Source organism: Triticum dicoccoides, chromosome 5B (genome assembly GCF_002162155.2).
Source record: "Triticum dicoccoides isolate Atlit2015 ecotype Zavitan chromosome 5B, WEW_v2.0, whole genome shotgun sequence".
NCBI lineage: Eukaryota > Viridiplantae > Streptophyta > Magnoliopsida > Poales > Poaceae > Triticum > Triticum dicoccoides.
In genome coordinates, this window is record NC_041389.1 from 434,849,421 (window position 1) to 434,861,777 (window position 12,357).

General features: G+C 45.2%; 1 protein-coding gene across 1 annotated transcript; it reads right to left on the minus strand.

The window, feature by feature from the left end:
• Positions 1–9,698: 9,698 nt before the first annotated feature.
• Positions 9,699–11,191, minus strand: LOC119305667 (cyclin-dependent kinase inhibitor 6-like). The gene is made up of 3 exons (XM_037582133.1): positions 10,814–11,191; positions 10,595–10,693; positions 9,699–10,036 (listed from the first exon to the last, which is right to left on the minus strand). Exons 1-3 carry the CDS (start codon positions 10,906–10,908, stop codon positions 9,967–9,969), a joined length of 264 nt encoding a protein of 87 aa, XP_037438030.1. The 5' UTR covers positions 10,909–11,191; the 3' UTR covers positions 9,699–9,966.
• Positions 11,192–12,357: the final 1,166 nt, after the last annotated feature.

Here is a 12,357-nt window from a genome sequence, read left to right on the forward strand (position 1 = left end):
AAAAACGACGGGGACAGTGAAGACAATGCAAAGTTGAAGAATTTGAACAACTGAGGAATTTCAAAAATTGAGGGAAAACTCAAATTGAAGATTTTCAACTTTTGGTGGTGGCGTGACCCACTGTATAAGAATGATGATTTCAGACACCGTGTACAATTGTCGTAGGGCTCTGAGAATCAAATTCTTCATTAATTTCTTCACACTTAGAGTGTTAGTCTTCATTGATTGAAGAAAAATATTTCTTCGCATGTTGCACATCTAAGTCATCAATTTTGCATAAGTGTTAGGATGGGTGTCCTTTTCAAAGAACATTCGAAGATTCTAGGATATTTAGCTCACACCTCCACTTGCTAAATCTCTTCTCATCCAAGGGCTTTGCGAAGATATCGGCTAGATGTTTTTCAGTCCGTACATGCTCAATAGAGATGTCGCCCTTCCACACATGATCACGAAGAAAATGATGACGAATTTGGATGTGCTTTGTCTTCGAGTGCTGAACTGGGTTGTGAGCAATCTTGATTGCACTCTCATTGTCACAGTAGAGAGGCACATTCTTCATGTTGACACTGTAGTCCTTGAGAGTTTGCTTCATCCACAGCAATTGAGCACAGCAAGAACCAGCAGCAATGTACTCAGCTTCAGCTGTAGATAGTGAAACGCAATTCTGTTTCTTCGAGGACTAACAGACCAAAGATCGTCCGAGGAAATGGCATGTGCCAGATGTTGACTTGCGGTCCACACGATCACCAGCATAGTCAGAGTCTGAATATCCAATGAGATCAAAAGCTGAGCCCTTGGGGTACCATAATCCAAGTGTTGGTGTGTGAGCTAGATATCGAAGAATATGCTTCACATCCTTATGGTGTGATTCCTTTGATGTAGCTTGAAATCGGGCACACATCCAAACAGTAAGCATAATATCTGGCCTAGATGCACATAAGTACAATAAAGAGCCAATCATGGAGCGGTATACCTTTTGATTGAAGTCGATACCATTTTCATCAGTGCATAGATGGCCACTTGTGGGCATAGGGATTTTGACCGCTTTGCAATCTTGCATGCCGAATTTCCTCAATACATCTTTGAGGTATTTCTCCTGAGATATGAATATGCCATTGCGCTGTTGACAAATTTGAAGACCTAAAAAGAATTTCAATTCTCCCATCATAGACATTTGATATTCTTCACTCATCATATAGGCAAATTCATCATTGTAACGTTGGTCAGTACAGCCAAAAATGATATCATCAACATAAATTTGGCACACAAACAATTCACCATCATAAGATTTAGTGAAAAGAGTTGGGTCGAGTGAACCGGGTTTGAAGCCTTTCTTCATGAGGAATTCCTTCAAAGTATCATACCACGCCCGAGGGGCCTGCTTGAGGCCATACAGGGCCTTATTGAGTCTGAAGATTTTGTCAGGATGCGTTGGATCTTCAAAACCTGGGGGTTGAGCAACATATACTTCTTCCTCAAGCTTACCATTGAGGAATGCACTTTTCACATCCATTTGATATAAAGCGATATCATGATGGTTAGCATAAGCAAGTAATATGCGAATAGCCTCAAGTCTAGCAACAGGTGCAAAAGTTTCATCGAAATCAATTCCTTCAACCTGTGTGTAGCCTTGAGCTACAAGCCGTGCCTTATTCCTCACCAAAAGGCCATTTTCATCTTGCTTGTTGCGATAGATCCACTTTGTGCCAATGATATTGTGCTTGCGAGGATCTGGACGTTTGACCAGTTCCCGGACGTTGTTGAGCTCGAACTGATGTAATTCTTCTTGCATAGCTTGAATCCACTTAGGCTCTAGAAATGCTTCATCTACCTTAGTGGGCTCTGTGATGGAGACAAAAGCAAAGTGCCCACAAAAGTTAGACAAATGTGAAGCTTTTGAGCGTGTGAGAGGACCTGGTGCTTCAATGTCATCGATGATTCTCTCAATTTGCCCTTCATTTGCAACGCGAGGATGAGCGGGTTGTCATCGAGGAATTTGATCCGCATTTTCTTCAGGACCATTTTCCTCAGCACCATTTTCTTCAGGTGTACCAGCTCGACGTTCTTCATGTTCTAGAATGAATTCTTCAGCAGATTCTTCGGTAGGAATGACATCCTCAGTAGCCTTGAACTTGATAGGTTCCTCAGGTGCTGGTTCATCTATCATAGAAGGTAGGTGCTCTCTTTGCGAGCCATTAGTTTCATTGAACCGCACATCTATAGTTTCAACAACTTTGTGAAGAACGTTGTTGAAGACTCTGTAGGTGTGCGAGTCCTTTCCGTAACCAAGCATAAAACCCTCATGTGCTTTCGGTGCGAATTTAGAATTGTGATGAGGATCTCTAATCCAACATTTAGCATCGAAGACTTTGAAATAACTCACATTGGGTTTCTTGTCAGTGAGGAGTTCATAAGCAGTCTTCTTGAAGAATTTGTGAAGATATACTCTGTTGATGATGTGGCACGCAATATCAATTGCCTCAATCCAGAAACGACGAGGCGTATTGTATTCATCAAGCATAGTGCAAGCCATCTCAACAAGAGTTCTATTCTTGCGCTCCACGATGCCATTCTGCTGAGGAGTATAAGGAGCAGATAACTCATGAGTAATACCAAGTTCATCAAGATAGTCATCAAGGCCAGAATTCTTGAACTCAGTCCCATTGTCACTTCTGATGTGCTTGATCTTCACACCAAAGTTGGTTGAAGCCCTCGAGGAAAATCGTTTGAAGACTTCCTGCACCTCATGTTTGTAAGTGACAATGTGTACCCATGTGTAATGAGAATAATCATCAACAATAACAAAGCCATATAGAGATGCATCATTTGTAACTGCAGAATAATGATTAGGACCAAAGAGATCCACGTGAAGCAATTCAAATGGTCGAGTGGTAGTCATGATAGTCTTCGCTGGATGTTTGGCCTTGGTCATCTTTCAAGCTTCACAGGCTCCGCACAAATGATCCTTGAGGAATTTGACATTCTTAATGCCAATGACATGCTTTTTCTTCGCAAGCGTGTGCAGATTCCTCATGCCAGCATGACCAAGTCGTCGATGCCATAGTCAGCCTTCTGAAGCTTTTGCAAGTAGACACACGGCCGGTTGTGGTCCTGTAGAGAAATCAACAATATACAAGTCTCCTCTCCTAAAGCCTTCGAAGACTTTGGAATTGCCGGCTTCCATGATCACAACACAGTGATATTTGCCAAAGACAACAACCATATCAAGATCACAAAGCATTGAGACAGACATGAGGTTGTATCCTAAGGACTCGACAAGCATGACTTTGTCCATGTGTCGATCCTTTGAGATCACAACCTTACCTAGACCCAATACCTGACTTTTGCCTTTGTCAGCGAAGATGATATGCTTCAGATGCGATGGTGATAAGGGAGCATCCATCAATAGATTCTTGTCACCAGTCATGTGATTTGTACATCCACTATCGAGGACCCACTCATTGGCTTTGGGTTGATCATCGTGCAGATGAATTACTTACGAACTCATATACTTCATCAATGAAGAATATAACATCAATATCATCAGATCAATTTCATCAAGCAATAGAACAGATAAAACAGTATGAGGACGTGAGAAATGAAGGTTCATTTCTTCATGATTAGCATGTGTCCTTTCAGGCAATCTTCAGGTCTCTAGCAAATTCTTTAGACGTTTTAAGCATGTATGGAGACCTGACCCTGCATAAGAGATTAATTCCTTTTCTTCACCACCCACATCTGAAGGGGTGGCAAAGAATTCATCACTCTGCGAGCACCATACGAGAAAGGTGGCATAGAAGCCAGTCCACTTCGTTTCACATAAGAGGAGTTAGGATAAGCATATGAATAAGCAGAGAAATTCTTCGAGGACTTATGAACATAATGGTTAGAAGAATAATGCTCATATTCATAGCCCTTAGCTCTTCCCCGCGAAACAGAGGGGTTAGCACGATGATGATCATATGAGGATTTTGATCCTTTTGAGGAATTTGATCCACGTGAGGAATTTGGTCCGTATGAGGACTTGGATCCATATGAAGAATTCGGTCCATATGAAGAATTTGATCTGGAGTTCCTATTCTTCACAGGTGGTGTCATGAGGACATTCACCTGAAGACTTTCAAGGCACCTTTTGGGAACCTAGATTTCCTTCATAGGGGAACCGTTCCTGCAGTTAGTGCCAACATATCTAGCAAATACTTCACCATTCTGATTTTTGAACAGTTTATAGTTGGAGTCAAATGACTCAGAAGAATGAGGAGATTCACATGTAAAGCCAGATAAATTGGATGGATCAACTGGAGGTCCCTTTGCAGCAACCCATGAGGTTTTGGGGTACTGCTTAGGCTTCCAATATGTTCCATCAGCATTGAGTTTCCTCTCAAAGGCAATACCCTCTTTCCTAGGGTTCCTATTGAGGATCTGCTTTTTAAGCACGTCACAAAGAATTTGATGCCCTTTGAGGCTTTTGTACATGCCTATCATGTACAATTCCTTCAGCCCTACATCATCAGTGATACTAGCAATGTCCTCAGATGAGGAATTAGTGATAGCAGAGATATATGAAGAATTTATAGCATTAGAAGAATTTGAACAGGTGAGGAATTAGCATATTCACGTTCAATGCACTTCAAACATGGAGGAACAAATTCTTCCTGAGTAGCGCTGATTTGTTGAGCAAGTAATGAATCGCGCTCCTTCTGAAGATATTCATAACTCAGCCTTAGCTTCTCAAGATCTTGCTTCCTTTGAAGAAATTCATAAGAAAGCTTCTCATGATCAGGTAAGAGAGTGTTATGATGACCTTGAAGGTTGTCAAACCGAGACTGAAGTCTCTGAAGATTTTCAGTCAAGGTTTTAGTGCGATCCATTTCTTCACCCAACATATCATCACTTTTGTCTAGCATGTTTTGAACCTTCTCAAAAGCCTTTTGTTGTTTCACAGCAATCTTAGCAAGTTTAGAGTAGCTAGGCTTGAGGTTTTCATCAGATTCATCCTCACTAGATTTAGAGGAGGGGTATTTAGTTACCTTGGCACCCTTTGCCATGAAGCAATAGGTGGGAGCATAGTCATCATTGCCTTCATCAGCCTTGTTGTTGATGCCATTTTCTTCAGAGTTGAAGATAGACTTGCTGACAGATGCAGTAGCGAGAGCTAGGCTCGCCACACCAGACTCGGACTCCTCAGATGCCTCCTCTTCCTCATGTTCCTCAGATTCAGCCTCGGAGTTCATTTCCTTGCCAATGAATGCCCGAGCCTTCTTGGAGCTGCTATTCTTGTGAGATGAAGATTTTGAGGATTTTGATGATGAAGACTTTGAAGATTTCTTCTTCTTCTTCGCATCATCAGAACTGTAATCCTTGTACTTCTTCTTCTTTGATTCCTTGTCCCACCGAGGACAATCTTGAATGTAGTGACCAGGTTTCTTGCATTTGTGACATAGCCTCTTCTTGTAGTCACTGGATGAGGAATCATTACTCCTTGAGGATTTTCCAAAGAAACCACGTCTTGAGAACTTCTGAAATTTCTTCACGAGCAGTGCTAGTTCCTGGCTCAGTTCTTCAGGATCACCAAGGCTGCTACCAGAGTCTTCATCTTCAGACTCAGAGACTGCCTTGGCCTTCAGAGCACGTGATCTGCCATAGCTCAAACCATAGAGATCTCTCTTCTCATCAAGCTGGAACTCATGAGTGCTTAGTCTCTCGAGGATATCAGCGGGATCAAGTGACTTGTGACCAGCACGTTCTTGAATCATCAGTGCCAGAGTATCAAATGAAGAATCAAGCGATCTCAGCAATTTCTTCACCACCTCATGGTTGGTGATTTCAGTGGCACCAAGTGCTTGAAGCTCATTTGAGATGTCAGTGAGGCGATCGAAGGTTTGTTGAACATTTTCATTGTCGAGTCTTTTGAAGCGGTGAAGAGATTGCGAAGAACGTCAACACGAGAGTCACGTTGACTTGAGACTCCTTCATTCACTTTGGACAGCCTATCCCAGATAAGTTTAGCAGTTTCCAAAGCACTCACCCTTCCATACTGCCCTTTGCTCAGATGGCCACATATGATGTTCTTCGCTTGAGAATCGAGTTGCTTGAATCTCTTCACATCACTAGCGTTCAGAGAAGGTGTGACTGAGGGAACACCATTTTCCACAACATACCAGAGATCGTTATCAATTGCCTCAAGATGCATTCGCATCTTATTCTTCCAATAGGGGTAGTCCGTCCCATCGAAGGTAGGACACCCAACAGAGACCTTGATCATACCTGCGGTCGACATAACTAAAACTCCAGACGGTTAAACCAAAATCACACAGAACAAGGGAGTACCTTGCTCTGATACCAATTGAAAGTGTGTAATATCGACTAGAGGGGGGTGAATAGGCGATTTTTATGAATTCTTCACTGAGGAATTTGCTGGTGAGAAAATTCCTTAGCGGAGAACTACTTGCAGCGGAATAAGTACTCAAAAGTAAACATAACAGAACACAAGCATGGTCATCATGATGAAATGAAGACAAGCACAGAGTACAGAAAGCATAAACACAGGATAACACAGGATGAATACCGACAGACTGAAGAAATTGAACTGAGGAAATTGAGGAAGTCTTCAGTCAAAGTCTTCAAACAGATATGAACAAGCACACCAACAACTGAAATGAGGAAATGAAAGAGTTGAGGAAATAGAACCAGTAAGCTTGGTGAAGACAATGATTTGGTAGACCAGTTCCAACTGCTGTCTCAGTTGTACGTCTGGTTGGAGCGGCTAGGTATTTAAACCTGAGGACAGACAGTCCTGGACACACAGTCCTCACCGTATTATCCTTGAGCTCAGGTCACACAGACCTCGCCCAATCACTCGTGGTAAGTCTTCACGTGACTTCCAAACCTTCACAGACTCGGTCACTCGGCGATCGACAATTCCTCTTGGATGCTCTAGACCATGACGCCTAATCGTATGGAAGAAGCACAGTCTTCAAAGGTAACAAGCGTCGGATCCACGCAGGATCAATCTCTTCAGTGATGCTCAATCACTTTGGGTTTGAAGGTGTTTGGGTTTGGGTTTTCCTCACTTGATGATTTTCGCTCAAAGTCCTCGGAGGATGGGATGCTCTCAAATGACAAGTGTCAGTTTCTCTCGGAGCAGCCAACCAGCTAGTGGTTGTAGGGGTGGCTATTTATAGCCTAGGGAGCAGCCCGACATGATAAGACATAAATACCCTTCAATGATATGACTGTTAGGTGGGTAGATATTTTGGGACAGCTGGCGCATAGCACAACAACGATCGGAATTTTGACTCTCAAATTCCCCAGGGCTATCATGTTCCTTACTGTGTAGGCAATCCGCACTGGCGAATTCCTAACTCCTCAATCAGAACAAATTCCTCAGCGACCAGAAGAACTTCGTCTCTGTTACTGAAGAAATTGACTGAACTGTATGAGATTTCCAATGGCTTCACTCGAAGGGATTGGTAGGTGTAGGATTTTGAGTTGAGCATCACATGGAAAAAAAATTCTTAGTATTTCCTCGACCCCCTTTAACAGTATGGTGTTTCCTATGACTAAAGAAAGAGAAAATGAAACTACGAAAACAAAAGTCTTCACGCTTCATGTTCCTCGAATGAATTCCAGGTCTTCAAGGTCACACCGATTTCTTCACTTTCAAAGTCTTCAGAAATCCAAAGTCTTCACTTGAAGAACTTCATTTTTTGGGGTCAACTTTCTCTGTAATTATCAAACTCCTTGTAGACTTATAGACCTGTGTACACTCACAAACGCATCAGTCCCTTAACCTATAAGTCTTCAATACACCAAAATCACTCAGGGGCACTAGATGCACTTACAACCTCGGACCCGATAGACCAGACCTGCCCCAAATTTTATCAAACCGTCCCCGACCCAATCAGACCTACCTTTTTCTCTCCTGTCCTCCCTCATCCGTGCCTAGCTCCACCAACATCCCTAACCAATAGTGTCGTGCCATCGCCACAAAACTCCTTACCGCCATTCTCGCCGTCCCGGGCACAGATGCCGCCGCGGTATTCCCGCTCCTCCTGTCATATTTTTTCTTTTTTAAGAAAAATGATTGATTCGTCTGTTCATCAGATGAGGAGCATCGAAACAAGGAGCTTCATGAATTCATTCAAAAAGAGTGCATCAATTCGTTGGGTTTGGATGACAAAGATGTTGAGTTGTTGATGATGATGATCAGCGGAAATGGAGGGAAGTGGAGCACGTTCTAAACTTCGAGGGTTCAATCAAAAGAAGGACAGTTCTAAACTAGGATAGGGTCGCTGATGCACGAATACTCTACAAGGACCACTTCCAACCCGGACCAACATTCCCTGCAACGTTTTTTCGTAGACGCTTCCGTATGCGCAAACCCTTGTTCTTCCACGTGGGGGAGGGAATGGAGGCACATGATCCCTCCTTTAGTCTCAAGAAGGATTGTTGCGGACAACTCTCGTTCTCTCCGTTGCAGAAATGCACTGGTTCTCTGAAGATGTTTGCATTAGGTACCGGCACTGATGCCATTGGTGAGATGGTTCGGACGGGGGAGAGCACATGCCTTGATGCCAATGTGAGATTTTTTCCTGCCCCATGGTGACAGTAGGAGCGGAGTATCTGAGAGAACCAACTATGCAAGATACAAAAGGGTTGATGGCTATTGGAGCAACAAAGAGGTTTACCAGGTATGCTCCGTTCAGTTGATTGCATGCATTGCCAATGAAAAAGCTGACCCAAAAGTTTGAACGAGATGTACCAAGGCCACTTCAAAGAGGTCACCATCATACTAGAACCAATGGCATCAAGGGATTTATGGATTTGGCATGCTTTCTTTGGCATGGTTGGTCCGCACAACGACATCAATGTGCTCCACAATCTCCGCTATTCACGAGACTATGTAGGGGGATGCGTCGGAGCACAACTACAATGTATGGGATACTACATTGCCAATGGTATATATCCTTAGTGGACTGCGTTTGTGAAGACCATATACGATCCCCATGGTAACAAACAATGCCCATTTTACAACAGTGCAAGAAGTACCTAGGAAGAATGTGGAGAGGGCATTTAGAGTGCTACAAGCTCATTGGGGTATTGTTTGTGGAGCTGCAATGATGCGGGAATCAAATACCTTGTGGCAGGTGACGACATGTTGCGTCATTTTGCACAATATGATTGTCGAGGATGATGAGGGTTAAGAGGCAGTCCGAACACATGATTTTGAGAAGCCAAGAGTACAAGTCCACCTCCCGAAACATGACGCGAAGCATATTTGTGAACTTTCTGAAGATGCATCGGAATCTTCGAGATCAAAATGTGCACGCTTGTGGAGCATATGGAGACCCACAACAGAAAAAGGGAGTTTAATGTTTGAACTGTACACTTGAAACAAATTTTATATTTAAATTATGTATTTTTTCGCTATGAACAAATGTTATTTATGCGATTCATGTGTATGATCCATGTGCATGGATTTGAGATTTCGATACGAGCAGTGTGATGTACAGTAGGGCATTTAAGAGGCCGTGGACACTGTCTTGGACGTGTCCGGGTGCGTCTACAGACGTTCACGGGTCGGATCTGTCCCAGTTCTGTATGTTTTTGCTTTGAAAGTAGGCTGGACTTACCATGCTATGATGTGTTAGAGATATGCAGTGTCAGAACAAAAGTACTAGTACTACGAGACAATGTACACAGATAACGACGCTTTGTTTTTCTTGATGAAACAAAACATATCACGACAAGTTAATAAAAGCAAGCTAGCTACAGGAGAAACAGGGCATCCACTGGCGACTTTTACATGGTGAGCTTTCACATGATTAGGCATCTCGTGAGCAATAATTACAGCTAATAAAGCATGACAGGGTAACTACAAAAGAATGATTAAAAAGGACACAACGTGGTCTGTCTGTGCGGGCTTCTGACACTTGACTGGCTGCGGCGGCATATCCTTCCTTGCTACGGCCTCACTCGGACCCACTCGTACCGCCCATCCATGGGAGCGTCTGTGACGACGTCATAGTTGTACCTTCAATCCAAAGCGCAAGATCCAAACGTTAGAAAAGAACCGGGAGAAGCACTGCACTGCCAACCTCACTTTTTCTTGGAAATAGTAGTGTATAATTGCTTGAGCTGATTTGCCAAAATCCATAATTGAGTTGAAATCATTTTTTCCTTTGCTGCTCTGAATTCTCCCAGTCCGTCCCCGTTGCGTGTGTGGGTTTTTACAAAAGACCAAGATCCCCATTTTTTCTTTTTTTGTGTGCTCAAAAACTCCCTATCTGTGTAGTGATTTTCTTCAAATTCCTTCATACACTAGCACCAGCAGCTGGCCTTTTCAAGAGAAAAAGAAAACAGCAACAGAAAAACACATGCTAGCGTTTTTTTTACTGTGTGAGTGTGTGCAACACCAAACTGACTGACAACCGAGATCTTCAGCAGAGGCCTCATGTTACTTGAGCAGAATTTACAGGCCCACTGCTACGCATGCATTGCTAGCTAGCTACTCCCATATAAATCCACGGTGGCTTTTCCCCAAGCGTATAGGAGGAAGCTGTTGCCTGACTCATGCATGTGCGGTACTCACTTGGCAGCGAAGCGCCGCGCGACGTCGCCCTCCGCCGCGGCGAAGAAGGCCTCCATCTCCTCCGCCGGTGGCGACCTCCCCTTCTTCGCCTTCTTCGTCCTGCGCACGACAACAGGCAGCAGCCAAAGCGTGAGAAGAGAACTCCACACGCAGCAGCACGGCTTGGAACGGCCAGCGCCGTGCCGTGAGGAGAAGGAAGGAAGGGAGCTGGAGACTGACAAGTCGGCGGGCGCCGCAATGCCGACGCTCTCGCGCTTGCTGCAGCTCGACGCCGCCGCCGTCGCCGTCACGATGGCCGCGGCGGTGGCGGCCATGCCTTTTTTCTTTTCTTCCTTCTCTCCTGTTCTCTCTCTACTTTTTTCCACCCACGCGCGCGCCTGTGCCGGTGGTGGGTGCTGTGCTCTGCTCGCTGGGTATTACGGGGCCGGAGTGGGGCTGGGGCTGGGTGGGAGGAGATAACGATAGGATTAGGTGGGAAATGAAACGGTGGAGGCCGCGAGCGAGCTTATAGGTGGTCGTACGACGTCCGAGCCGAGAGATTCCGTGTAGTACGCACTACTACTAGTAATTAACAGCAGCTACTCACTCTAGCTAGCACAGGAGAAGGAAAGGAAGCCGGAGATGGGATGAGACGAGAGGGGAAAGGGAGCGGGGCGTACGTGTCGCGCGGGCGCGGGGTGCCGGCGTACTTGGCCGGCCCACGCGGGCGGGGCGTGAGGCGCCCGCGGCACTGTGGCCGCATGTGAGTGCGCACGCCTGCGCCAGGCTGCCTCCCCCGCCGCGCGCGGTAATGTGGGACGGCCCGTCGAACCGTGGAGGTGGGGGGTAGATGCATGCGCATGCGCATGCGCTGGGGTCGTCGGGGAGGAGGCGCGATCGTGGGGGTTCTTCGCGGGAAATTGCGCGCGAGCGAGCTGTATATGCTGCTACTACCGTCACGTGCCGATGTAGCTGTGGCACGGGTGACCGGTTGGCGGTTGCTACGGACAAACCGCCGAGTCCCTGTGACGGACCTAGTGCACAGGAGCGCCGCAGTGCCAAACTGGAAGATCTTTGTTTTTACCCGTGCAAAGGACAGGACAACATTACAATATACTGCCTCCGTCAATAATAGTGTGCCTTTTCCCCTAAAAAAATTAATAATAATAGTGTGCCCGTATAGTTTAATCTACAAAAGTAACTGATATTATAGATACCAAATAAATAATGTGCCCGTAGAGAAATTTATCTTCCTCTGCAATACCAAATAAATACAATAAGAAATGATGTCTTATGTGTTACTTGATGTTATTGGTCTATCAATAAGCTTAATGTTGCTCCTTCTGTTTCAATTGCTCTGGTTTCGTCACTGATGAATACGAGCGGAGTCGAGGCTCAGTCTCGCAGGTTCGATGAGGCTTCGCTCCCTCCCCGGAGTCTCTAGAGGTGGTGTGGCATAAGGCTCTGGGCGAAAGACTGATTCTTCGACAGGGGTGATGTTTGCGCCTGTGGGAGTCCTTCTTCTCCTTGGATGCATTGTTGAAGAGTCCGTCCCCATCAATGGGCCGTGTCCGGTCGAAGCAAGGAGCGGTGTTGGGAGCTGTTGGCTAGGCTAGACCATTACCGGGGTTCGGTGGAGTGGTCATGCGCGGGCCTGTGCGAAAACTTGTGCTCGACTGGGGTCGATGCCAGCTACAGCGGCGTCCACCACCGTTGCTTCCCTTCCCGAAGCAGTTTCTGGAGATTCTGCTTATAATCACTTCGGGGCGGGATCGTAGGTGGAG